Source organism: Pseudophryne corroboree, chromosome 4 (genome assembly GCF_028390025.1).
Source record: "Pseudophryne corroboree isolate aPseCor3 chromosome 4, aPseCor3.hap2, whole genome shotgun sequence".
NCBI lineage: Eukaryota > Metazoa > Chordata > Amphibia > Anura > Myobatrachidae > Pseudophryne > Pseudophryne corroboree.
The window spans coordinates 875,262,855-875,290,742 of NC_086447.1; the positions used below are offsets into that span (position 1 = coordinate 875,262,855).

Below are 27,888 nucleotides of genomic sequence, written 5' to 3' on the forward strand. Positions count from 1 at the left end.
AATTTTGCAAATCTTTCGTTCGCAATTTTGATAAGCTAAGATACACTCCCAGTAGGCGGCGGCTTAGCGTGTGCAATGCTGCTAAAAGCAGCTTGCGAGCGAACAACTCGGAAAGAGGGCCTATGTGCACTGCAGGTGAGGACGATGCAACATGTGCAGAGAGAGTTAGATTTCGGTGGGTTATTTTTTTTCTGTGCAGGGTAAATACTGGCTGCTTTATTTCTACACTGCAATTTCAATTTCAGTGTGAACACACCACACCCAAATCTAACTCTCTCTGCACATGTTACATCTGCCCCACCTGCAGTGCACATGGTTTTGCCCAACTGCTAACAAATTTGCTGCTGCAATCAGGTCTGAATTACCCCCAATGTCTGTGTAGTCTTAACTGTGACGTTACATAGGTGGACTTACAGTACTTCCCCATCTTGTGCTCTGAAAGTACATTTATTTCCTTTATTAATAATAATTTATAAACATTTATGCGTGATAATCCTACTTGCCTGATGCATTTGAATGTTATAGTAATAAAATATAGAATTACATTTTTTATTTAATGAGCTATAAAGCCACGCATATTTTAGCGTTGCGCTTTGTCTGTGGTTATTTTCCCTGCTCTGTTTTGTTTTTATTTTTTATGCGCTATAAGAGGAGGAATGAATGAGCAGATTTTTGTGATAGAGTGTTGACTTGATTCATTATGGATCATTTAATAACATTGATTCCCTATGGATCATGTAATAACGTGTTTCTGCAGCGGGGTACACTGGGGTTCCACAGGGAATAACATCGGGGTGTAGAGTTGGATCTTGATCCGAGGCACCAACAGGCTAAAAGCTTTGACTGTTCCCAAGATGCACAGCGCCGCCTCCTATATCACCCCGCCTCCCAGCACTGGAGCTCAGTTTGTAAGTTGGTACCTGCAGTGCAGGCAGCTAATAGAGAGGGTTGCGCTGAGCAGCCCTGAAAAGAGATTTTATGAAGAAAGAAGACTTCAAGGGCCGCAGCACAGGCACTAAAAAGTGCTATATGTCATAGTGACATATCGTGCTGCGGCTCCCTCACCTCCCCCGGTGGCGCTGTATACTCCCGCGCCCTGGTTGCCGGGTACTTACAGCGGAGGGCTCTGGTTCTTCACCTAGGGGACACACACCTGCCGCAACTCTCCGGGATCGCGTGGCCGCATCAAGGTAGGAGGTAAGAGGGTTCCCAAGGCGGGACCTGCTGGAAATCGCTATCCGGCGCGGCCTTTAGGAGGGACCCCACTAGACCACCAGGGCAAGGGCACAGGTCGGATTACCTCATAGGGGTATATTCAATTAGGGTCGGATCCATTCCGACATGCATTTGTCGGAATGGATCCGACAACCCCTATTCAATCCCATATCAATTCGACTTTAAAGAAAGTCGAATTGAGATGAGACCTGTGAGCGGAGGAGAGGGGGGGAGACCAGCGGGGACAGCCGCAGGCAGACGAAGGAGAGCAACGCTGTAGAAGGATGTCTAACAGCCGCCTTGCCTCACGGCAGTGTCCACCCGGCTCCTACGAGCGTGACCTCACTTGCTGGAGCCGGGTGGACGCTGCTGTGAGCGGCGCGGCTGTGAGACATCCTCCTGCAGCGCTGTAGCGCTGCTCTTCTCCGTCTGCCCGCGGCTGTCCCCCGTCTCCCCGCGGCTCTCCTCCTCTCGGGTCCCACATCTCAGTCCGACATTTTTTTATGTCGGACTGAGATGGTCGGAAACAGGGCCAAATCCTTTCGAATTTGGCCCCGTTTCACTCAAAAGTACGTGAATCGGCAGCTATACTTCCGATTCACGTACTATTCGACAAGTCAAACTCCCCGACTTGGCGAATAAAAACAGCTGGGACTGAATAGGTCGAATCACGGTTCGACCTTAAAAAGTCGAAAACTGACGTCTTTTCGATAGACGGCAGCTTTCAACCCTAATTGAATATACCCCATAATCCGTTTTGCTAAGGCCCGCAGTACCTGGTGGTGAAGTCCAGCAAGGGGATAAGGCTCTGACCTGTAGCTCCTCCCCTAGCCCCAGGCGCCATTTACTGCTAATGTTCCCGCTCTGGAGCTACTTCTCTCTGCCTCCCTCACTCCCTGTCGACGTTTGGGCGCCATTACACACATGCTGAGCTGACTTTGGGACTGCTGGGCAATGTCTCCTCTGTAAAGCCGCCTGCATCATCAGCGTTGTACATTTACAGGACACTTAAGTATTATACATGTCTTTAGACAGTGTTAGTTAAGAACAAGTGCATACATTCAGGGTTATTTAGTACAAATACCCTGTGATATACATCCAGTCTTTACTGTTCATTGTTATATATACTGTATATTTATACATAGCTTTTCTTAGTAGTGCGGCTACTTAGTATTGCTAGTCCAGTGTAGTGTTATTTGTGCTATTTTCTGCATTGTAGATGTGACTGTGTGTATGCCAATAGCTGCTGTGTGATTTACATTCCGTGTATCTCACATATACTGCTATCCCTATTTCTCCGGCAGGGTCCCTGAAGGGGGCTAAGTGCGTCAGGGTTTTTCATGTAATATAGTGTTTCACAGGATATACTCGTCAGGCTCCGGAGAATTACCTCCGGCGGGTGCTCCCGCGGGTTGCCGTCCCGCTGGTTGGTGCGGCTGCTGCGGCGGGTCCTCCTCGATGGATGTGCGGCTGCCAAGGGCCAAGGGTCTGGAGAGCCGGGCGCTGCGGCGGGGATCGCTGCTGTAAAGTCCTCTAGTGGTGACACAGTATAGTGTGTCAGAGACAGAAGCTGGCTAAAGCTGTTTGCTAACAGCTAAGTATGTCTCCTGTGCTGGGGGCAGCCATGTTGGAGACCTGAGTATTACCAATGAAGTTCCCAATCTGTGTCCAGCCAATCCTGCGTGTTCTCTCCTTACAAAAGGTGGCTGGCTTAGAGGGAGAGTGCCAGTGCTTCAAGTTACCTCCTCGTGAAAGGTTCTCCAGCTCTGTGCTCCCAGGTTACTTCTGGTTCCCTGGTCCTGGTTGCGCTCATCTATCGGTTACCTAGGCGCTGCTGCAGTCCTGCTGTCTAAGTCCGTTGCCACTCGTGGAAGCGCTCACGGGGTCCCAGGTCGTAGAGGAGCTCCAGGTGCTAACGGCAGTTCCCGCAGAAGTCTTCATTTCTTCAAAGTACAAATCCTTCAGCCTCGTCTTTCAATCACAAATCAGAGTCTTCATTTCTTCAAAGTCCAAGTTCTTCAGCCTCATTTTTCAATCACAAACCACAGTCTTCATTTCTTCAAAGTCCAAGTTCTTCAGCCTCATCTTTCAATTACAAACCACAGTCTTCATTTCTTCAAAGTACAAGTTCTTCAGCCTCATCTTTCAATTACAAACCACAGTCTTCATTTCTTCAAAATCCAAGTACTTCAGTGTCGTCTTTTAATCATAAAACTCAGTCTTCAGTTCTTTTCCGGAGTTCTTCAGCTTCACTCTTCAACTCATTTAACCATAGACTCTAATTCTTCCAGTTTCTTCTATTCGTGTACAGCCTGATTATGCATTAAAACTACAGTTATCTTCCTACGGAGTCCTCCTTTCTTTACGCCCTCCGGCCAACGTTAACACTTAGTTTGGCTTCCACCCCATGAGGAGGAATTACATTCAGCCACTTCGTTTACTCTCCTCACAGGTAGCTGTCCCTTCAGCCAAAACTCGGTTGTCGGAACCCCAACTTACGCCAAGCGTGACAATACTCCCTTGGTATTTCTCATACGTCCTAGAGGATGCTGGGGATGCTTCAAGAACCATGGGGTATAGACGGGATCCGCAGGAGACATGGTCACTTTAAGACTTTAAAAGGGGTGTGAACTGGCTCCTCCCTCTATGCCCCTCCTCCAGACTCCAGTTAGATTCTGTGCCCAGTGAGACTGGATGCACACTGAGGAGCTCTCCAGAGTTTCTCAGAAAAAGACTTTATGTTAGGTTTATTATTTTCAGGGAGGCCTGCTGGCAACAGGCTCCCTGCATCGTGGGACTGAGGGGAGAGAAGCAGACCTACTTCTGTGAGTTTCAAGGCTCTGCTTCTTAAGCTAAAGGACACCATTAGCTCCAGAGGGTCTGATCGCTAGGTACGCCTAGATGCTCGTTCCCGGAGCCGCGCCGTCACCCCCCTTGCAGAGCCAAAAGTCAGAAGACGGGTGAGTAGAAGAAGATCAGAAGACTTCAGTGACGGCTTTGAGGTACCGCACAGCAGTCGCGCAGCCCGCCATGCTCCCACACACACACAGCAGCACTACAGGGTGCAGGGCGCAGGGGGGGTGCCCTGGGCAGCATTAAACCTCAATAAATAGACTGGCAAATGAGGCTTACAGTGCCTGGGCACCCATACCAAACCCCCGCCAGTATAAAAATGTGAAAAATAGCGGGGCTGAAGCGCGCCATTAAGGGGGTGTGGCTCAGCCCTCACAGCTCTAAGTAATTTGTTGCTGTTCTATTAGTATAAAAGCGCTAACAGGCCTGAGGCATTATTTTAATCGTTTTCAGTACAGGGATAGGCGCTGGGTTGTGAGCTGACAGAACTCCCTCTGTGTTTCTCTAACAGGCTTTGCTGTGGGTCTGTCTCCTATAGCCCCAGTGTGGTTGTGGGTGTTGGTACGTGTGTGTCGACATGTCTGAGGCTGAGTGCTCTTCCCAGGAGGAGGCTGGAGTGGGGACAGAAAAGACTGTGGGAGTGACTGTGTCGGCACCGCCGACGGCTGATTGGGTAAATGTTTTGAGTGTTTTGAATGCAAATGTGGCACGATTGAATAAGAGATTAGATAAATCTGAGTCTCAGAACCAGACATGGAGAAAATCCATGGAGGATGCATTATCACAAGTTCAGACCCCCTCGGGGTCACAGAAGCGTTCATTTACCCAGATAGCGGATACAGATACCGACACGGACTCTGATTCCAGTGATGCCAGATTGAATCCTAAACTGGCTAAGAGCATTCAGTACATGATTGTAGCGATAAAATACATATTACATATCACGGAAGACCCTGCTGTTCCTGATACTAGGGTCTGTATGTTTAAGGGAAAGAAACCTGAGGTGACGTTTCCTCCCTCTCATGAACTGAACGCTCTTTTTGAAAAAGCTTGGGAAAATCCTGACAAGAAGTTACAGGTTCCCAAGAGAATTCCGGTGGCATATCCGTTCCCCTCTGGGGACAGGGAAAAGTGGGAGTCAACTCCCACGGTGGACAAAGCTCTATCGAGTCTGTCCAAAAAGGTGGCGCTTCCGTCTCCTGACACGGCAGCCCTAAAGGATCTTGCAGATCGTAAGCAGGAAAATACACTAAAATCCATTTTTGTCACTACAGGTACGCTGCTCAGGCCTGCCGTTGCATCGGCATGGGTGAGTAGCGCTATTGAAAAGTAGGCAGATAACTTGTCATTTGATATAGATTCCCTGGACAGGGATAGCGTTCTTTTGATACTGGGTCATATCAGGGATGCTGCAGCCTATCTAAAGGAAGCTGCGAGGGATATTGGCCTTTTGGGGTCAAGGGCCAATGCCATGGCAGTCTCGGCTAGGAGGGCATTGTGGATTCATCAATGGAATGCTGATGCTGACTCTAAGGAGGCTATGGAGTCTCTGCCGTTTAAAGGTGGTGTATTGTTTGGTGATGGCCTCGCTTACCTGGTATCTACGGCTACCGCGGGTAAGTCATCGTTTCTACCTTATGTCCCTGCACATCAAAAGAAAACACCCCACTATCAGATGCAGTCCTTTCGGCCCAATAAATACAAAAAAGGACGAGGGTCTTCCTTCCTTCCTACGAGAGGTAGAGGAAGGGGAAAAAGGTCACAGGCTGTGGCAAGTTCCCAAGAGCAGAAGTCCTCCCCGGCTTCTACCAAATCCACCGCATGACGCTGTGGCTCCTCTGCGGGAGTCCGCACCGGTGGGGGCACGTCTCCAATTCTTCAGTCAGGTCTGGGTTCGCTCGGCCCTGGATCCTTGGGTATTAGAAATAGTAGCCCAAGGGTACAAATTGGAGTTTCAAGACGTGCCCCCTCACTGATTTTTCAAATCGGCCTTGCCAGCTTCTCCTCCAGAAAGGGAGGTAGTATGCGCTGCAATACTAAAGCTGTGTCAAAATCAAGTCATTGTCACGGTACCCCCGTCACAACAGGGGGAAGGCTTTTATTCGAGCCTGTTTGTGGTCCCGAAGCCGGATGGCTCAGTCAGACCGATTCTGAACCTAAAATCCCTCAATTTCTATCTAAAAAAATTAAAATTCAAGATGGAATCTCTCCGAGCAGTGATCTTCAGTCTGGAGGAGGGGGATTGTATGGTGTCGGTCGACATAAAGGATGCCTACTTACACGTCCCCATATATCCTCCACATCAGGCTTATCTGAGGTTTGCTGTTCAGGATTGTCATTACCAATTTCAGACGTTGCCGTTTGGTCTGTCCACGGCTCCGAGGATTTTCACCAAGGTTATGGCGGAAATGATGATTCTCCTGCGCAAGCAGGGAATCACAATTATCCCGTACTTGGACGATCTCCTGATAAAGGCGAGATCCAAGGAGCAATTACTGAAAAATGTTACGCTCTCCCTGACAATTCTGCGACAACATGGTTGGCTCCTAAACTTGCCAAAATCACAGTTGGTTCCGACAACACGGCTGTCTTTCTTGGGTATGATTCTGAATACAGAATTACAGAGAGTTTTTCTTCCAGTGGAAAAGAACATGGTAAAACAGATTCTGCAAGAGTGTCGATTCTTCAATGCACTCGGTTGCTGAGGAAGATGGTGGCGGCCTACGAGGCCATTCAGTTTGGCAGGTTCCATGCCAGAGTGTTTCAGTGGGACCTGTTGGACAAGTGGTCCGGGTCTCACCTGTACATGCACCGGAAAATAATCCTATCTTCCAAGACCAGAATCTCTCTCCTGTGGTGGCTGCACAGTTCTCACCTCCTAGAGGGACGCAGGTTCGGGATTCAGGATTGGATCCTGGTGACCACAGATGCAAGTCTCAGAGGCTGGGGAGCAGTCACACAGGGGAAAAATTTCCAGGGAAAATGGTCAAGCCAGGAAGCTTGTCTACACATAAACATTCTGGAATTAAGGGCCATTTACAACGGCCTTCTGCAAGCGGAATATCTTCTTCGCAGTCTGCCCTTCTTGATTCAGTCAGACAACATAACAGCAGTGGCGTACATAAACCGCATGGGCGGAACAAAGAGCAGAGCGGCGATGGCGGAGGCCACAAAAGTTCTTCGCTGGGCGGAGAAACATGCGAGCGCTCTGTCAGCAGTCTTCATTCCAGGAGTGGGCAACTGGGAAGCAGACTTCCTTAGCAGACACGATCGTTATCCAGGAGAGTGGGGTCTTCATCAAGAGGTCTTTGCAGAAGTGACAAGTCGTTGGGGAATTCCTCAAATAGACATGATGGCGTCTCGTCTCAACAAGAAACCTCAGAGATATTGTTCCAGGTCAAGGGACCCTCAAGCAATAGTGGTGGATGCCCTGGTGACACCGTGGGTGTTTCAGTCAGTCTATGTGTTCCCTCCACTTCCACTCATTCCAAAGGTGATAAAGATCATAAGAAGAACAAGGTTTCAGGTGGTACTCATTGTTCCAGACTGGCCAAAGAGGGCCTGGTATCCTGATCTTCAAGAATTACTCATAGAAGATCCCTGGCCTCTTCCTCTACGAGAGGACCTGTTACAGCAAGGACCGTGCGTGTATCAAGGCTTACCGCGGCTGCGTTTGACGGCATGGCGGTTGAACGCCAAATCCTAGCCCGAAAGGGTATTCCCAGTGAAGTCATTCCCACACTACTTCAGGCTAGAAAAGCAGTAACGGCGAAGCATTACCACCGTATTTGGAGAAAATATGTGTCTTGGTGTGAATCCAAGAAGGCTCCTACGGAATGTCACACGCCAGAGGCGGCGTTCGCCGCGCTTACTCCTGCGTGCTTGCTGGTCTGTGTTGCGGCCTCCGCCTTCGGTGGTCCACGGGCTCCGGCGCCTGGCTGGCGCGGCTCCCGGCGGTTCTCCGGGGCAGGGGCGCCGCCATGACACCCGGCATCACGTGGACGGGGAGCAGGTGACGTCATCAGACTGTCCCGCCAATCCAGCGGAGGCGGGAGATTCAAAGTCAGACGCCGGGCTGAGCCTCGGCGCCTGAGTATCGTCTCTTTTCTGAAGTGGATGCCAGAGCTCCCGTACGCAGTGTGTTTTCCAGCAGCTATACTCCTGTGCACCTAGCATTCAGGGTGCCTTCCTGCAGCACAGTCTCCAGTGATCCGAGCAACTAGTGTGTTCCTCTGCAGTGCAGTTGCCAGCGCTCCCTGGATTCAGCAAGGCCTGCGGGCCGAACCAACCTTAGTGCTTCCAGCGTTCAGTGTCATTTATCATCGCTCACAAGTTCTTCATTCATCAGTGTCTTTAAACACCGCTCACCAATTCTTCAGTGTCATTCACCATCGCTCACAAATTCTTCATTCATCAGTGTCTTTAAACATTGCTCACAAATTCTTCAATGTCATTTACCATCGCTCACAAGTTCTTCATTCATCAGTGTCTTTAAACATTGCTCACAAATTCTTCAATGTCATTTACCATCGCTCACAAGTTCTTCATTCATCAGTGTCTTTAAAACATCGTTCACCAATTCTTCAGTGTCCTTCATCATTGCTCATGAATTCTTCAGTAACTTTTTGACATTGCCTACAAGTTCACGTTCTTTCATGTGCCGCTGTATTGCTCCCTTCCCTTAATTAATAAAGTTCCTCAGCATTCTTTTACCAAACCTAACTATTAGAGTCTTGTATGAGGAAATCCTATATCCGACCATCCCTGCTCAGACCTACCTGTGGTTCCTTTTCCCGACCATCGGAAGAACCCCCGAGTCCACAACATCCCCAACCCAGGTCAGTGACACGGAAGAATTTCAGCTGGGGCGTTTGCTCTATTTTTTGCAAGCAGGTGTGGATGCGGGCCTAAAGTTAGGCTCCATTAAAGTACAAATTTCGGCCTTATCAATTTTCTTTCAGAAAGAACTGGCCTCCCTTCCAGAAGTTCAGACCTTCGTGAAAGGCGTGCTGCACATCCAACCTCCCTTTGTGCCCCCAGTGGCACCATGGGATCTTAATGTGGTGTTGCAGTTCCTGCAATCTCATTGGTTTGAACCTTTACGTAAGGTTGAGTTGAAATTCCTTACTTGGAAAGTAGTCATGCTGTTGGTCTTGGCATCCGCAAGGCGGGTGTCTGAATTGGCGGCTTTGTCTCACAAAAGCCCCTATTTAATCTTCCATGCAGATAGAGCGGAGTTGAGAACTCGTCAGCAATTTCTGCCAAAAGTGGTTTCATCGTTTCACGTAAACCAGCCTATTGTGGTGCCAGTGGCTACTGACGCCTTGGCGGAATCGAAGTCTCTCAATGTGGTCAGAGCTTTGAAAATCTATGTTGCCAGAACGGCTCAGCTTAGAAAAACAGAGGCTCTGTTTGTCCTGTGGGCTCCCAACAAGATTAGGGCACCTGCTTCCAAACAGACTATTGCACGCTGGATCTGTAATACGATTCAGCAGGCTCATTCTACGGCGGGATTGCCATTACCGAAATCAGTGAAGGCCCATTCTACCAGAAAGGTGGGCTCATCCTGGGCGGCTGCCCGAGGGGTCTCGGCATTACAGCTTTGCCGAGCTGCTACTTGGTCAGGATCAAACACCTTTGCAAAGTTTTACAAGTTTGATACCCTGGCTGAGGAGGACCTCTTGTTTGGTCAATTGGTGCTGCAGAGTCATCCGCACTCTCCCGCCCGTTCTAGAGCTTTGGTATAAACCCCATGGTTCTTGAAGTATCCCCAGCATCCGTCATGCCGTTGCTTGCGTTGTTGTTGAATGCCATGTTGTACGGCGTGTTTGAGGTGTGAGCTGGTATGTATCTCACGTTAGTTTTAAAAATTAAATAAATCCTTTTCCTCGAAATGTCCGTCTCCCTGGGCACAGTTCCTATAACTGGAGTCTGGAGGAGGGGCATAGACAAAGGAGCCAGTTCACACCCCTTTTAAAGTCTTAAAGTGCCCATGTCTCCTGCGGATCCCGTCTACACCCCATGGTTCTTGAAGCATCCCCAGCATCCTCTACGGACTAAGAGAAAAGGATTTACCGGTAGGTATTAAAATCCTATTTCTCTGACGTCCTAGTGGATGCTGGGAACTCCGTAAGGACCATGGGGAATAGACGGGCTCCGCAGGAGACTGGGCACTCTAAAAGAAAGATTAGGTACTATCTGGTGTGCACTGGCTCCTCCCTCTATGCCCCTCCTCCAGACCTCAGTTAGAATCTGTGCCCGGCCAGAGCTGGGTGCTCCTAGTGGGCTCTCCTGAGCTTGCTAGAAAGAAAGTATTTGTTAGGTTTTTTATTTTCAGTGAGATCTGCTGGCAACAGACTCACTGCTACGTGGGACTGAGGGGAGAGAAGCAAACCTACCTGCGTGCAGCTAGCTTGTGCTTCTTAGGCTACTGGACACCATTAGCTCCAGAGGGTTCGAACACAGGGCCTGACCTCGATCGTCCGTTCCCGGAGCCGCGCCGCCGTCCCCCTTGCAGAGCCAGAAGACAGAAGAGAAGGAGATGAAATCGGCGGCAGAAGACTCCGGTCTTCATTAAGGTAGCGCACAGCACTGCAGCTGTGCGCCATTGCTCCCACTGCACACCACGCACTCCGGTCACTGTAGGGTGCAGGGCGCTGGGGGGGGGGGGGGGGGGCGGGCCCGGGCCCGGGGCAGCAATAAGAATACCTTTTGGCACTAAATACACATAATACAGTCTGGAAAACTGTATATGTGTAGAAACCCCCGCCATTAATCTATACAAAACGCGGGAGAAGCCTGCCCCTGAGGGGGCGGGGCCTTCTTCCTTAGCACACCAGTGCCATTTTCTCTTCACAGCTCCGCTGGAAGGACGCTCCCCAGGCTCTCCCCTGCAGTATCCTGTACAACAAGGGTAAAAAAGAGAGGGGGGGCACATAAATTTAGGCGCAAATAGGATAATAAGCAGCTATTGGGAAAAATCACTCATTATAGTGTAAATCCCTGTGTTATATAGCGCTGTGGTGTGTGCTGGCATACTCTCTCTCTGTCTCCCCAAAGGACTTTGTGGGGTCCTGTCCTCAGTCAGAGCATTCCCTGTGTGTGTGCGGTGTGTCGGTACGGCTGTGTCGACATGTTTGATGAGGAGGGTTACGTGGAGGCGGAGCAGGGGCAGATAAGTGTGGTGTCGCCCCCGACGGGGCCGACACCGGATTGGATGGATATGTGGAAGGTCTTAACAGACAGTGTCAACTCCTTACATAAAAGGTTCGATGACGCAGCAGCCTTGGGACAGCCGGGATCTCAGCCCGCGCCTGCCCAGGCGTCTCAGAGGCCATCAGGGGCTCATAAACGCCCGCTAGCTCAGATGGTAGACACAGATGTCGACACGGAGTCTGACTCCAGTGTAGATGAGGATGAGACAGATGTACAGTCTACAAAGGCCATCCGATGCATGATTACTGGAATGAAAAATGTATTGCACATTTTCTGATGTTAACCCGGTTACTATGTTTGGGGAGAAAAAGCAGCCAGTGACTTTTCCCCCATCTGATGAATTAAATGAATTGTGTGAAGAAGCGTGGAGTTCCCCCGATAAGAAACTAGTGATTTCTAAGAGGTTACTGATGGCGTACCCTTTCCCGCCAACGGACAGGTTACGTTGGGAAACATCCCCTAGGGTGGACAAGGCGCTCACACGCTTATCAAAAAAGGTGGCACTGCAGTCTCAGGATACCGCCGCCCTAAAGGAGCCTGCGGATAGAAAGCAGGAAGTTATCCTGAAGTCTGTGTATACACACTCGGGTACTATACTGAGACCTGCTATTGCTTCAGCATGGATGTGTAGTGCTGCAGCAGCATGGTCTGATTCCCTGTCAGACAACATTGATTCCCTCGACAGGGATACTATTTTGCTAACCATAGAACATATAAAAGACGTCGTCTTATATATGCGGGATGCACAGAGTGACATTTGCCTGCTGGCATCTAGAATTAATGCAATGTCCATTTCTGCCAGGAGAGTATTATGGACTCGGCAGTGGACAGGTGATGCTGATTCTAAAAAACACATGGAGGTTTTGCCTTATAAGGGTGAGGAATTGTTTGGGGACGGTCTCTCGGACCTCGTATCCACAGCAACAGCTGGGAAGTCAACTTTTTTACCTCAGGTTCCCTCACAGCCTAAGAAAGCACCGTATTATCATGTACAGCCTTTTCAGCCTCAGAAAGGCAAGCGGGTCAGAGGCGCATCCTTTCTGCCCAGAGGCAGGGGTAGAGGAAAGAAGCTGCACCAGGCAGCCAGTTCCCAGGAACAAAAATCCTCCCCCGCTTCCACTAAGTCCACCGCATGACGCTGGGGCTCCACAGGCGGAGCCAGGTGCGGTGGGGGCGCGTCTCCGAAACTTCAGCAACCAGTGGGTTCGCTCACAGGTGGATCTCTGGGCTGTACAAATTGTATCTCAGGGATACAAGCTGGAGTTAGAGGCGACTCCCCCTCGCCGTTACCTCAAATCAGCCTTGCCAGCTGCTCCCAGGGAAAGGGAGGTAGTACTGGCGGCAATTCACAAGCTGTACCTCCAGCAGGTGATAATCAAGGTTCCCCTCCTTCAACAGGGACGGGGTTACTATTCCACAATGTTTGTGGTACCGAAACCAGACGGTTCGGTGAGACCCATTCTGAATTTAAAATCCTTGAACACTTATATAAGGAAGTTCAAGTTCAAAATGGAATCGCTCAGGGCGGTTATTGCAAGCCTGGAAGAGGGGGATTTTATGGTGTCGCTGGACATCAAGGATGCTTACTTGCATGTCCCCATTTACCCACCTCACCAGGAGTACCTCAGGTTCGTGGTACAGGATTGTCATTACCAATTCCAGACGTTGCCGTTTGGTCTGTCCACGGCACCGAGAGTATTTACCAAGGTAATGGCCGAAATGATGATACTCCTTCGGAAGAAGGGAGTTATAATTATCCCTTACTTGGACGATCTCCTTATAAATGCGAGGTCCAGAGAGCAGTTGTTAGTCAGCGTAGCACTCTCTCGGGAAGTGTTGCAACAGCACGGCTGGATTCTGAATATCCCAAAGTCGCAGCTGATTCCTGCGACGCGTCTGCTTTTCCTGGGCATGATTCTGGACACAGAACAGAAGAATGTGTTTCTCCCGGTGGAGAAGGCCCAGGAATTGTCATCTCTGGTCAGGGACCTCCTGAAACCAAAAGAGGTGTCGGTGCATCACTGCACGCGAGTCCTGGGAAAGATGGTGGCTTCTTACGAAGCAGTTCCCTTCGGCAGGTTCCATGCAAGGATCTTTCAGTGGGATCTGTTAGACAAATGGTCCGGATCGCATCTTCAGATGCATCGGTTGATCACCCTGTCCCCAAGGGCCAGGGTGTCTCTGCTGTGGTGGCTGCAGAGTGCTCATCTTCTCGAGGGCCGCAGATTCGGCATACAGGACTGGGTACTGGAACTAAGGGCCATTTACAACGCCCTGAGTCAAGCAGAGCCCCTGCTTCAAAACCAACCAGTGCTGATTCAATCAGACAACATCACGGCGGTCGCCCATGTAAACCGCCAGGGCGGCACAAGAAGCAGGATGGCGATGGCAGTAGCCACAAGGATTCTTCCATGGGCGGAGAATCACGTGCTAGCACTGTCAGCAGTGTTCATTCCGGGAGTGGACAACTGGGAAGCAGATTTCCTCAGCAGGCACGACCTCCACCCGGGAGAGTGGGGACTTCATCCAGAAGTCTTCACGCAGATTGTAAACCATTGGGAACGGCCACAGGTGGACATGATGGCGTCCCGCCTCAACAAAAAGCTAAAAAAATATTGCGCCAGGTCAAGGGACCCTCAGGCGATAGCTGTGGACGCACTAGTGACACCGTGGGTGTACCAGTCGGTTTATGTGTTCCCTCCTATTCCTCTCATACCCAAGGTACTGAGGATAGTAAGAAAGAGAGGAGTAAGAACTATACTCATCGTTCCGGATTGGCCAAGAAGAACTTGGTACCCAAAACTACAAGAAATGATCTCAGAGGACCCATGGCCTCTGCCTCTCAGACAGGACCTGTTACTGCAGGGGCCCGGTCTGTTCCAAGACTTACCGCGGCTGCGTTTGACGGCATGGCAGTTGAACGCCGGATCCTAACGGAAAAAGGGCATTCCAGATGAAGTGATTCCTACGCTGATAAAAGCTAGGAAGGATGTGACAGCAAATCATTATCACTGCATATGGCGGAAATATGTTGCTTGGTGTGAGGCCAGGAAGGCCCCAACAGAGGAATTCCAGCTGGGGCGATTTCTGCACTTCCTACAGTCAGGAGTGACTATGGGCCTAAAATTGGGGTCCATAAAGGTCCAGATTTCGGCCCTATCTATTTTCTTTCAAAAAGAACTGGCTTCACTGCCGGAAGTTCAGACGTTTGTTAAGGGAGTGCTGCATATTCAGCCCCCGATTGTGCCTCCAGTGGCACCTTGGGATCTTAACGTTGTGTTGGATTTCCTGAAATCCCACTGGTTTGAGCCACTTAAGACCGTGGAGCTAAAATATCTCACGTGGAAAGTGGTCATGCTATTGGCCTTAGCTTCGGCTAGGCGTGTGTCAGAATTGGCGGCTTTGTCATGTAAAAGCCCTTATCTGATCTTCCATATGGACAGGTCAGAATTGAGGACTCGTCCCCAATTTCTCCCTAAGGTGGTATCAGCGTTTCATTTGAACCAACCTATTGTGGTGCCTGCGGCTACTCGGGACTTGGAGGACTCCAAGTTACTGGATGTAGTCAGGGCTTTGAAAATCTATGTAGCCAGGACGGCTGGAGTCAGGAAAACTGACTCGCTGTTTATCCTGCATGCACCCAACAAGCTGGGTGCTCCTGCTTCAAAGCAAACTATTGCGCGCTGGATCTGTAACACGATTCAGCAAGCTCATTCTGCGGCAGGGTTACCGCATCCTAAATCGGTAAAAGCCCATTCCACAAGGAAGGTGGGCTCTTCTTGGGCGACTGCCCGAGGGGTCTCGGCTTTACAGCTTTGCCGAGCTGCTACTTGGTCGGGTTCAAACACATTTGCTAAGTTCTACAAGTTTGATACCCTGGCTGAGGAGGACCTTGCCTTGGCTCATTCGGTGCTGAAGAGTCATCCGCACTCTCCCGCCCGTTTGGGAGCTTTGGTATAATCCCCATGGTCCTTACGAAGTTCCCAGCATCCACTAGGACGTCAGAGAAAATAAGAATTTACTCACCGGTAATTCTATTTCTCGTAGTCCGTAGTGGATGCTGGGCGCCCGTCCCAAGTGCGGACTCTCTGCAATACATGTATATAGTTATTGCTTAACTAAGGGGTTATTGTTATGAGCCATCTGTTACTGAGGCTCAGTTGTTGTTCATACTGTTAACTGGGTATGGTTATCACAAGTTGTACAGTGTGATTGGTGTGGCTGGTATGAGTCTTACCCTGGATTCCAAATCCTTTCCTTGTTGTGTCAGCTCTTCCGGGCACAGTTTCCTTAACTGAGGTCTGGAGGAGGGGCATAGAGGGAGGAGCCAGTACACACCAGATAGTACCTAATCTTTCTTTTAGAGTGCCCAGTCTCCTGCGGAGCCCGTCTATTCCCCATGGTCCTTACAGAGTTCCCAGCATCCACTACGGACTACGAGAAATAGAATTACCGTTGAGTAAATTCTTATTTTTTTTTCTCTGTGTTTTACAGTCACCATAATCCTCTTAAATTCTCTGTGTGTGCTCTGCTTGCAGTCACACTACACAGGGGGATTTTTGTCAGATACTTTGTCTGCTTATATTGTACTATTTTGCCCTACGGTTACGCTTTCATATAATGTCAGCTACACAGGGTGATAATTCTATGGCTAATCCTGCCCCCTGCAGTGCTAATGCCATAGATGTCTCTGAGGAAAATATTGCAGCTGAGGGTTCAGGTACAGGGGGTTTTATACCTCTTAGTCAGTCTACAGCAACGGGGGCAAATCATGACCCGCCGTGGGCTACATTTTCTAATTTACCGACTACGCTTGTAAATAGTTTTGCGCCCCCTATGGGACCTCCTGTGCCATTACAGCCACATATTGTACCTGCTGTTAATCCGCCATGGGCAGATACTCTGTCCTCTCAGTAAAAGCAATTAAATCAGTCTTTGGCCAAGCAAAATCCTAACCCTTGCCCGCCTAAGACCAAGGGGTCGTCAACACGGGCTATAACTTCCTCACAATCCACTCATGTTTCAGATACTTCATCTGATGAAAATGGCGCATATACTGACCCCTTTGACACTGATGCAGATGCTTCTGATGGGTAGTCTACTACCCAAGTGGATGTTCCTGACCTTTTGGAGGCTATCATGCTGATTCTTAAAATTTATGATGACGAAGAACCCCCAGCTACCTCTAAGAAACCAGATAAGTTTAAGCATCATAAGGTTATTAAATTGGTTTTACCTCATTCTGACCACTAAGTTGACATACGTCAGGAATCCTGGGAATACCCAGGAAAGAAATTCTCCCTGTCTAAGAAGATGCTAGCTCGTTATCCCCTCGCTGCAGAGTTAGGTAAAAATTGGGAAACACCGCCTCCGGTGGACTCACAAGTCACACGTCTGGTGGTGTCATCTGCTCTGCCTGTCACTACCGTCACCTCCTTGTAGGAACCGACGGATAAATGAGTGGAGGGTTGCTTGAAATCTATTTACACTCTTGCTGGAGCTGTGCATAGGCCCACTATTGTGGCTTCTTGGGCTGCAAAAGTTATTGAGGCCTGGGTTCAGGAAGTTGAAGCGGAACTACTGTCTAATTTTCCTGATAATGCTAGACAGTGTCTTTCATACATTATTACAGCCTCTCATTATATACAGGAGGCGGCATCTGATGCAGGTATCCTGGCGGCCAAAACGCCTGCTACGTCTATTCTGGCTCGCCGGATTCTCTGGTTGCGGTCCTGGTCTGTAGATCTGAACTCTAAAAAGATCTTGGAGGTGATCCCTTTTAAGGGAAACATTCTTTTTGGGGAAGACCTCAATAAGATTGTTGCTGACTTAGCATCGGCTAAGATTGCATGTCTACCTAAGACTACTCCTTCAGCTCCGAAGGGTAAGAGTACTTCCTTTCTTTTACTTTCGACCTCCAGGTAAAGCAAAGGGTTAGGCGTACCCAAAACAGGCTCGCGCTTCCAAATCCACTAAGCCCAAACCTTAACGTTCCTGGGCTGCCCGTCAGCCTACTTCCAAAACAGATAAGCCTGCTGCATGACGGGGCGGGCCTCCCTCTGGGGGATCCCTGGGTGGCAGGCCGACTTCTACGGTTTGCTCAGGTATGGTTACAGACCATTTTAGACGCCTGGGTAAGGGAGGTTGTCACTCATGGATATGCCATCTCTTTCAAGAAACGTCTCCCTCGCCAGTTTTGCTCAACAAATGTCCCTTCAGACCCAGTAAAAGCAAGAACTCTCCTTCTGGTGTTACAATCCCTCCTGGATACGGGAGTGATTGTGCCGGTGCCTCTAACTCAGAGAGGCAAGGGGCACTACTCGACGCTGTTCTTAGTTCCGAAGCCGAATGGATCTTCCCGACCCATTCTCAACCTCAAGTCTTTGAACAAATTTGTGAGAGTTTAAAAATTCCGTATGGAAACTCTTCGCTCTATTGTTCTGGCTTTGGAACCCAAGGACTATATGGTATCCCTGGACATTCAGGATGCTTACCTGCATATACCTATTGCAGTGTCGCATCAGCAATACCTGCGGTTTGCTATTAGCAACCTACATTTTCAATTCCAGGCCTTAACTTTTGGTCTGACCACGGCTCAAGGGTCTTCACAAAGGTCATGGCGGTCATGACGGCTCTTCTTCGCCATCAGGGTATCAGGATCCTGCCGTATCTGGACGACTTGTTGATCCTGGCGAACTCTCTGGAGGTTCTCCGTCGTCATCTGGAACGGACGGTCCAATTCCTGCAAGCCAACGGGTGGCTCATCAACTGGAAGAAGTCTTCCCTGGTCCCTGCTCAGAGCATGGTGCACCTGGGAGTGTTATTGGATGCCCACAACCAGTGGTTGTCCTGAAACTTCAGGACAAGATAAGATGCTTCCTCTCTCGTCCACGTGTGTCGATACACTCGGCGATGCAAGTACTAGGCCTCATGGTGTCGGCTTTCGACATGGTGGGGTACGCTCAATTTCATTTACGCCCTATGCAGAGGTTAATACTCTCCAAGTGGGATGGCCTACCTCACTGGATCAGGACTCAAATTATCTCTTTGACTCCGGAGGTCCGCTTGTCACTGAGCTGGTGGCTACTGGATCAGCAACTGAGCAGAGGTCGTCCCTTCTGGATCTCCAACTGGGTCCTTCTAACGATGGATGCCAGTCTGCGGGGCTGGGGCGCGGTATTGGAGCAACACTCTATTCAGGGTCGGTGGACCAGGGAGGAATCTCTCCTCCCGATAAACATTCTGGACTTGCGGGCAGTGTTCAATGCGTTGACACTAGCCCTACCTCTAGTACAGAACAGGCCTGTTCAAGTACAGTCAGACAACGCCACCACGGTGGCGTACATTTGTCATCAAGGTGGCACTCGAAGCCGTGTGGCAATGATGGAAGTATCAAAAATCCTTCGTTGGGCGGAACGCCATCTGTCAGCCATATCGGCAGTGTTCATTCCGGGAGTCCTCAACTGGGAAGCGGACTTCCTCAGTCGTCCGGACGTACATGCCAGAGAGTGGAGTCTTCATCCGGAAGTCTTTCAACTCCTAGTGGACAAGTGGGGCCTACCAGATGTACACCTGATGGCGTCTCGACACAATCACAAGGTTCCGGTCTTCTGAACAAGGACAAAGGATCATCAAGCAGCATTCGTGGACGCACGGGCAACTCCATGGAACTTTCGGCTGCTGTACGTGTTCCCTCCGGTGTCACTTCTGCCCAGGGTGATAAGGAAGTTGAAGCAAGAAGGAGGAATACTACTTCTAATTGCTCCAGCGTGGCCCAGACGGCATTGGTTCTCAGATCTGCAGAGTCTCTCAATAGGACGTCTTCTTCTACTTCTGCAACGCCCAGACCTCCTTGTTCAGGGCCCTTGTGTCTACCAGGATTTGGCCCGTCTGGCTTTGACGGCGTGGTTCTTGAATCTTCCGTATTGAGGGCCAAAGGATTTTCTGAGGCGGCCTTTCAAACTATGTTGAAGGCCCATAAACTGGTGTCTTCTCAGATTTATTATAGGGTCTGAAATTCTTACTTTTACTTAAGACTAACCATTATGACGCATATAAATGCAGTACTGCCAAGCTTTTGGCTTTCCTGCAACAGTGCCTGGACTTAGGCCTTCGTCTGGCCTCCCTCAAGGTTCATATTTCTGCCTTGTCGTTTCAGAGAAAAATTGCGACTTTGCCTGATGTTCATACATTCACTCAGGGTGTTTTACGGATTCAACCTCCCTAGGTCCCACCTGTGGCTCCTTGAGATTTGTCGGTTGTTCTGGACGCCTTCCAAGAGTCTCTGTTTGAACCTCTTGAGTCTGTGGACCTTAAATGGCTTACTTTTAAGGTCTTGTTCTTGCTGGCTATTGCCTCTGCTAGACTAGACGGGTTTCAGACTTGGGTGCCTTGTCCTGTAGGTCTCCCTTTCTGATTTTTCACCCTGACCGGGGGGTTCTTAGAACTTGTCCTGGTTATTTGCCTAAGGTGGTGTCGTCTTTCCACCTTAACCTGGAAATTGTGGTTCCGGCATTTGCCTCTCCAGGTTTATCCTCCAAAGAGCAAACAGCTTCTCTTCTGAGATCTGATTCCCTCTTTGTCCTTTTTGGTTTTCACAAACGTGGCTGGCCTGCTTATAAGCAGACCTTGGCCAGATGGATTAGAATGGTGATTGCACATGCTTATGTACAGGCTGGTCTTCCAGCTCCTGCTACCATCAAAGCCCATTCTACTCGGTCTGTTGGACCTTCTTGGGCGGCCCACCGTGGTGCGACTCTTGAACAGTTGTGCAAGGCGGCGACGTGGTCCTCAGTGAACACGTTCATAAGGTTCTATGCCTTCGATAGTTCCGCCTCCCAGGATGCCTCCTTTGGACGCTGGGTTCTTGTGCCCATTACAGTGCCTCTCCTCCCATGAGGAACTGCTTTAGGACATCCCCGATGTTATTCCCTGTGGATCCCCAGTGTACCCCTCAGCAGAAAAGGAGATTTATGTCTTTGGGATGGTATGGCATTAGCCACTGGTGCCTTCTCCTGTCGCGAGAATGTGGTGTATGTGGCTACTAACGATTGTCGTTTTTTTTACCTGCTACTGCAGTGGACTGGTTAACAAAACCCAGCTTCCTGAGCAAGGAGGCGGGGTTATAGAGGAGGCGGCGCTGTGCATCTTGGGAACAGTCAAAGCTTTTAGCCTGTTGGTGCCTCGGATCAAGAACCAACTCTACACCCCGATGTTAATCCCTGTGGAGCCCAGTGTACCTCGCAGAAAGAGATTTAACAAAGGTAAGTTCTTACCATAAATCTCCTTTTCTTTTACAATGTTTAGCCTTAACCACAGCAACCAAGTAGCAATTAGCTTGTAACGGTCTAGCGTAGGATAGACAATGAAAGTAAGCCACTGATTGGTTGCTACAGCTTAGTTCAAAACCTAAGTGCAACTGACATTGATAAACAAACCCTATTGGCAGTAATAGGAGAGATCTCGGTTTTTTTTTGTACTGTTACATTATATGTTGGTCACTATGCCGCTCCTCTGCTGTAGATCCAGGACACTGTACAGTATATGATGTTGGGATCTGAGCAGTCGATTCTAATCCTTGTTTTCTATCCTTACTTATTAGATCTATTCTGTTAGTAATGAAGAGGCCGGAGCCCCATGTTTGGAGATCATTGTGCCCCGCGACTTGGCTGATGGATTTGTGAATAACAAGCGGGAAAGCTACAAGTTCAGGTAGAGCGCCCTCTGATAAGTTGCAGGCTCTTTTTCCTTATGAAGACGGCTAAGCTTTCCAGAGCTTGTTAAATTGTAAGAGCATGGGGACGGCGGCTTTCATTGGTACATGTATCTGCTTTCTTAGATATATCGCTGTTACCTAAACGTGAGACGTTCACATGGAAACAGCCATTTCCACATATAAATCACTGGGTCAGATAGACTGGGTCGGTCACACTGCAGTGTGAGTCCTCCCTGTCATAGTGGGAGTCAGCCCTGGGTGAGATAGTGTGGGTCGGTCACACTGCAGTGTGGGTCCTCCCTGTCATACTGACAGCCAGCCCTGGGTGAGATAGTGTGGGTCGGTCACACTGCAGTGTGAGTCCTCCCTGTCATAGTGACAGCCAGCCCTGGGTGAGATAGTGTGGGTCGGTCACACTGCAGTGTGGGTCCTCCCTGTCATAGTGGGAGTCAGCCCTGGGTGAGATAGTGTGGGCCGGTCACACTGCAGTGTGGGGTCTTCCTGTCATAGTGGGAGTCAGCCCTGGGTGAGATAGTGTGGGTCGGTCACACTGCAGTGTGGGTCCTCCCTGTCATAGTGGGAGTCAGCCCTGGGTGAGATAGTGTGGGTCGGTCACACTGCAGTGTGGGTCCTCCCTGTCATAGTGGGAGTCAGCCCTGGGTGAGATAGTGTGGGTCGGTCACACTGCAGTGTGAGTCCTCCCTGTCATAGTGGGAGCCAGCCCTGGGTGAGATAGTGTGGGTCGGTCACACTGCAGTGTGGGTCCTCCCTGTCATAGTGGGAGTCAGCCCTGGGTGAGATAGTGTGGGTCGGTCACACTGCAGTGTGGGTCCTCCCTATCATAGTGGGAGTCAGCCCTGGGTGAGATAGTGTGGGTCGGTCACACTGCAGTGTGGGTCCTCCCTGTCATAGTGACAGCCAGCCCTGGGTGAGATAGTGTGGGTCGGTCACACTGCAGTGCGGGGTCTCCCTGTCATAGTGACAGCCAGCCCTGGGTGAGATAGTGTGGGTCGGTCACACTGCAGTGTGGAGTCTCCCTGTCATAGTGGGGGCCATTCCTGGGTGAGATAGTGTGGGTCTGTCACACTGCAGTGTGGAGTCTCCCTGTCATAGTGGGAGTCAGCCCTGGGTGAGATAGTGTGGGTCGGTCACACTGCAGTGTGAGTCCTCCCTGTCATAGTGGGAGCCAGCCCTGGGTGAGATAGTGTGGGTCGGTCACACTGCAGTGTGGGGTCCTCCCTGTCATAGTGACAGCCAGCCCTGGGTGAGATAGTGTGGGTCGGTCACACTGCAGTGTGAGTCCTCCCTGTCATAGTGACAGCCAGCCCTGGGTGAGATAGTGTGGGTCGGTCACACTGCAGTGTGAGTCCTCCCTGTCATAGTGGGAGCCAGCCCTGGGTGAGATAGTGTGGGTCGGTCACACTGCAGTGTGGGGTCCTCCCGGTCATAGTGGGAGTCAGCCCTGGGTGAGATAGTGTGGGTCGGTCACACTGCAGTGCGGGTCCTCCCTGTCATAGTGACAGCCAGCCCTGGGTGAGATAGTGTGGGTCGGTCACACTGCAGTGTGAGTCCTCCCTGTCATAGTGGGAGCCAGCTCTGGGTGAGATAGTGTGGGTCGGTCACACTGCAATGTGGGTCCTCCCGGTCATAGTGGGAGTCAGCCCTAGGTGAGATAGTGTGGGTCGGTCACACTGCAGTGCGGGTCCTCCCTGTCATAGTGACAGCCAGCCCTGGGTGAGATAGTGTGGGTCGGTCACACTGCAGTGTGAGTCCTCCCTGTCATAGTGGGAGCCAGCTCTGGGTGAGATAGTGTGGGTCTGTCACACTGCAGTGTGGAGTCTCCCTGTCATAGTGGGGGCCATTCCTGGGTGAGATAGTGTGGGTCGGTCACACTGCAGACGTCACGCAGCCGCTCCGAAAACGCCGCTGCCCATCCTCCGTTAACTCTGCCCCTGCAACGCCTGCCGCTATCAATCACATTGTGTTCGCATCCATTGTGAATGCGACCGCAATGTGTATGGCCTCACAGCCGCTGTGCAGCTGCTTCTGCGGCCTGGTCTGAATGACCCCCCCAGGTTAGGTAACCATTGACTGGCAGAGCCTGCTGGGACTTGTGGTTTCACAACAGCTGGAGCACCACATGTTGCCATCTCCTGTATAGCTTGGACACATTTTCCACTTGATCTCATACATTACTACAAACAGCGACTGGTTCATCTTCTTGGTGATTGATTGAGTTTCACGTCAACCTCTAAAGAGAATAATTGCCAAAATGGTTTCTGTACTTCGAATGTGTTTAATTTCCTTGGGTTGTGCCGTCAGACATTGTACAAATCCAGCAGTCGGCCAGCCACGCACCTGGATTACCGTAGGCCTTGTTTTATGAATATAGAATATATATACCACATTAATACATTTTACTGCCCAGAACTAATCTCAGCCATCAATTTACTGATAATAGTACAACAGAACATAGAGGAACTTTTGTTGCGTTGTGGTTTATGAGGTACGGGATGACGACGCTTGTCTACAGAAACCTAGGCTCCATGAATCAGGCACTGTTGTACACTTGCAGGTGATAAAAGCTCATAATTATTGGATATTTTGCAGATTTCAAGAGGCTTTCGACCAAGAAACAAAGCAGGAAGCAATCTTTGAGCGTATCGCTAAACCAGTAGCAGAAAGGTACAGTTTCCATGTAATGTTACATGTGCTTTCTAACATGTTACACGGTCTTATAATGTGATACATGGAAAACTCAGATAAAGTAAAGCAAAATATTTATACTGTATTTTACAAGGTCTGGTTCTATGTTTTTTCAAATAATTATTTTTGTACCAATCAGGCTCCCAGAGTCCGCTGCCTTGATATTCTCGCAGCCTGTGGAGTGCAGATGTCAACCTCCCCAAATAGATCGGGTGTGGAACATAGGGTAAACAGTTACTAGGTCGACAGTCATTAGGTCGACCACTGTTGGCCGACAGTGACTAGGACTCTCATTTGGTCGACATGGAAAAAGGTCGACATGAGTTTTTTTAATGTATTTTTGATGTCGTTTTATTTGTAAAGTGACTGGGAACACTCATTAGGGCACCGTGTTTGTTCGCCATGCTTCGGGGTTACTATTTCCATTCGTAGTCCATGTGGATCGTAAAGTATGAAAAAGTTTAAAAAAAAATAAGATTAAAAAAAAAACCCAAAAACTCATGTCGACCTTTTCATGTGTCGATCTTTGCCATGTAGATATAGTGACCATGTCTACCTAATGCATGTCGACCAGTAGTGGTCGACCTAATAAGTGTTGACCTAAGTGCTGTCGACCTAAAGACCGGATACCAATAGAGCAATATAATTGGACAGGTGGTATCACAGTATGTTCCTCTATTGGAACAAAATACTTTTTCCAGATTCTCCCAAGTACTAATCTCGCAGGGAGGGGTTTCGTGGTTCTATGTTTTCAGATTTGGGGTTTTGGGCACGTCCTGTAATATGGCTGCTATACTGTAATTCCTCAATTATTGTTTTGCAATATTTCACTCTGGTGGTTGTGTTTCCTATGTGCTTTTCCTACTTTCTAAACAAACAGCTAATACATTTTTAGTGGTCTTCGGTGTGCGTTTGGCCAGGGGTTGCCGAACCCCTGAACTAGAAGTAGCTTCTTTGTTGCCCTTGGATATGATAAATAACTGCTCTGTGGATACATTTTGCTTTCAAAGCACAAAGAAGGGCTTACATGTTGTGGGTAGTTAAAGTTCCAGGAAGGTATCATTATGTACAAATATTCATGTGTGATGTCATGACACTGCCCCTGTCACTTGTAATCACATGAGCCTCCCACATATCTGTTGGCTAGTCCTATGAAACCTTTGTGCTATTGTGGACCATCTGATGATCTTACTAGCTACAGGTACTTCTATTCCCTCCATATCCAGAAATGGAGATGACAAACTGATGACTGCATCAGAAGATGCTGTCACCGACTCCGCAGGGAGCACTAACTTTCCTAACAGCATTTATAGATAATAAAACCTGATTTTTGTTCCGCTACTTTGGTGGGCACAGGGAAAGGAGAAAGGACACTTCCGTTTCTGTGTACCACTCTCCACACTTTGTATCTTCACTTGTCGGCCACAAGGACCCTTTGGGAATCCAGGGATCTCTCTCTCCTCCAACCCTTACTGCCACTTGCCAGAGATTCAGTAGATTACATGGCACACTTTCCCATTTTCTATTTGTTGCGGTTGGTGGATCTTATAGCTTTCTGGACCTACAGGCTCTATGACCTCACAAAGACCTATTCAGTGAGCATGTCTCCTGGTATACACGACTGAACTACGGCTGTCCTATTATGTCGTTGCCTCCCTATATCAATCTGCAGCACATCAAACAGCGGGCACACCATACTGCGTTATACACCACTTTTAGATTATTAGAATAATTCCAATTTCTCTTACGTCCTAGTGCAGGCCTGGCCAACCTGTGGCTCTCCAGCTGTTGTAAAACTACAAATCCCATCATGCTTTGCCACAGTTTTGCTATTAGGGAATGCTAAAACTGTGGCAGGGCATGCTGGGATGTGTAGTTTCACAACATCTGGAGAGCCACAGGTTGGCCAGGCCTGTCCTAGTGGATACTGGGGATCTGTACTTTAGTACCATGGGGTATAGATCGGGTTCACTGGAGCCTGGCACTTTAAAACCTTTAGTGTGTGTATGTGTGTGCTGGCTCCTCCCCTCTATGCCATCCTACCAGACTACCAGTCTACCTACCCCTGAGGGTTAATGGTTCGTAATCCCAGCTGACAGGACACTGTGCTCCTGAGGTGCTGTTCACACACCGTTAGTATGTGTGCCCACGCCAGCAGCTAGCCGCCACCCTAAGATGCCAAAGATCGATAGGTACGGTGAGTGTTACACTGGGGTCCCGGTTAGCGGGTCCACTGTGCAGTTTTGGCGGCATGTCACGCATGTGCTCACTGTCAGTCAAGGCTTTGTATGTACTGTTATGTATATTTGATGTTTGTTTACATGGCCAGTATAATAATACAGGGACCGCACGCCATTGCAAGGGGAGGGGCTTCCCGGAACGGGACCAGAGACGGGAAGGCGCCATTTTCTGCTGCTGCGGATCATCAAGGCTGCATGCACGCTGTTCCTTCAGGACCCATGGCTGTTACAGACTCTGTACAGGTACCAGGGGGTCATAGCAGGGGGGCAGCACGCCAGCGGTAGCGCCACTGCACTTCTATCAGGTTGTACACAACTTTTCACACACTGTACTGCTGTGTTCTGTATGCTGGTCTCCATTCCTCAGTGTCACTCCAGGGGCTCTCTAGGGTCTATGTGGAGGTGTTTCAGTGAGCTGCACTGTATTTTCACTTGTGTCAATATGTCTGTGGACATAGTTATGTGTGCTGCTGTAACTATACCCCTTCATCAGCGAGGTTCCTCATGTGTGAGCAATGTTCCTTATCTACACAGGGACACATTTCACTGGCACCTGACTGGTTAGATAATTTTAAAAGCATGATTCAGAATGTAAATTCAGAATTGGCTGCAGCTAAAAAGGAGAGACATGTGTTGAAACAGTCTATTGATTGTATGGCTAAAGCAGCAGATACCAGGAAGGCTTCTCAGCCCCCTCTGTTGGTTTCACATAATTGCTCACTGCCACAGGTGCTCCACTCTGATTCTGATTCTGATCAGCCTGATGTGGATGATGATGATATGGATGAGGACAGCTCTCTGTCCCCTGGGGTGGATGCTCTCATTTATGCTGTAAGAGAGGTTCTTCACATACCGGATCAGGAGGCGAACCAGATGAGGAGTTGTATTTTAATGTTAGACCAAGACCTCAGTCACCTTTCCTGTGTCTAGGGAATTAAATTCTCTAGCCAGGGAGGCATGGTTAAACCCTGATAAGAAACTTAAAATTCCTCAGAGGTTTTTATCTACCTTTCCCCTCCCAGCAGAGGACAGGAAAGTTTGGGGAAACCCCTCCGTCAGTCGACCCGTCTGTATCCAGACTGTCTAAGAAATTGGTACTGCCGGTGCCAGGGGCTATATTCCTAAAAGAGCCTGCGGACTGTAAAATTGAGACCACTCTCAAGTCATTATGGCCCTCATTCCAAGTTGATCGCACGTAGCAACTTTTTGCTGCTCGTGCGATCAACTTGACGCCGCCTATGGGGGAGTGTATTTTAGCATAGCAGGACTGCGATCGCTTGTGCAGCCCTGCTATGCTAAAAAAGTTTCCTGCAAAACAAGGCCAGGGTCAGACTTATTTACCCTGTGCGAATGATCCAGCGACAAAGGTCCCGGGATTGACGTCGGACATCCGCCCTCCAAACGCTTGGACATGCCTGCGTTCGGATCTCCACGTCCGGAAAACAGTGAGTAGACGCCCTGGAATGCCTCCCTGTTGTAATTTTTCTTGTGATCATGCTAGCGATCACTTTCTTCTTCATTCTGGACACTGCCCGGCGATGGCCGTCGCCGGGCAATGACGTGCATGCGCATTGCAGCCGCCGAGCATGCAGAGTTCCGATCCGTTCGCACCGCTGCGAATGGGAAAGAACCGCTGCGTGCGAATGGGTCGGAATGACCTCCTATATACGGCAGCAGGCATAGCACAATGCCCCACAATTGTTTGTGGGTGGATTTCCAGGGCGGTAGTTAAGTGGTCTGATACTGTTATTGAATTTTAGACTCTCTGCCCCGGGATGAGGTTATTACTCTGCTGCAACATATGCAGGATGCTGCAAATTTCACGAGCAAGGCTATCAAAGAATTGTGTTAGATAAATGGCTGCACTACTGCCATGGCTGTTTCGGCACTCAGAGCTCTGTGGTTGCGTCAGTGGTCAGCGGACGCCAATTCCAAAAAGGGTGT

The 27,888-nt window shown here is 49.5% G+C and overlaps 1 protein-coding gene across 4 annotated transcripts in view; it reads left to right on the plus strand.

Annotated features, from left to right (window-relative positions):
- The window catches only part of KIF6 (kinesin family member 6), an 873,149-nt gene that overhangs the window by 33,155 nt on the left and 812,106 nt on the right, over positions 1–27,888 (plus strand). For all 4 annotated transcript variants that reach the window (XM_063918838.1, XM_063918839.1, XM_063918840.1 and 1 more), the window contains exons 2-3: positions 20,885–20,994; positions 23,609–23,683. In XM_063918838.1, the coding sequence (XP_063774908.1) occupies positions 20,885–20,994; positions 23,609–23,683 (185 nt within the window). The remainder of the gene's footprint in view (positions 1–20,884; positions 20,995–23,608; positions 23,684–27,888) is intronic.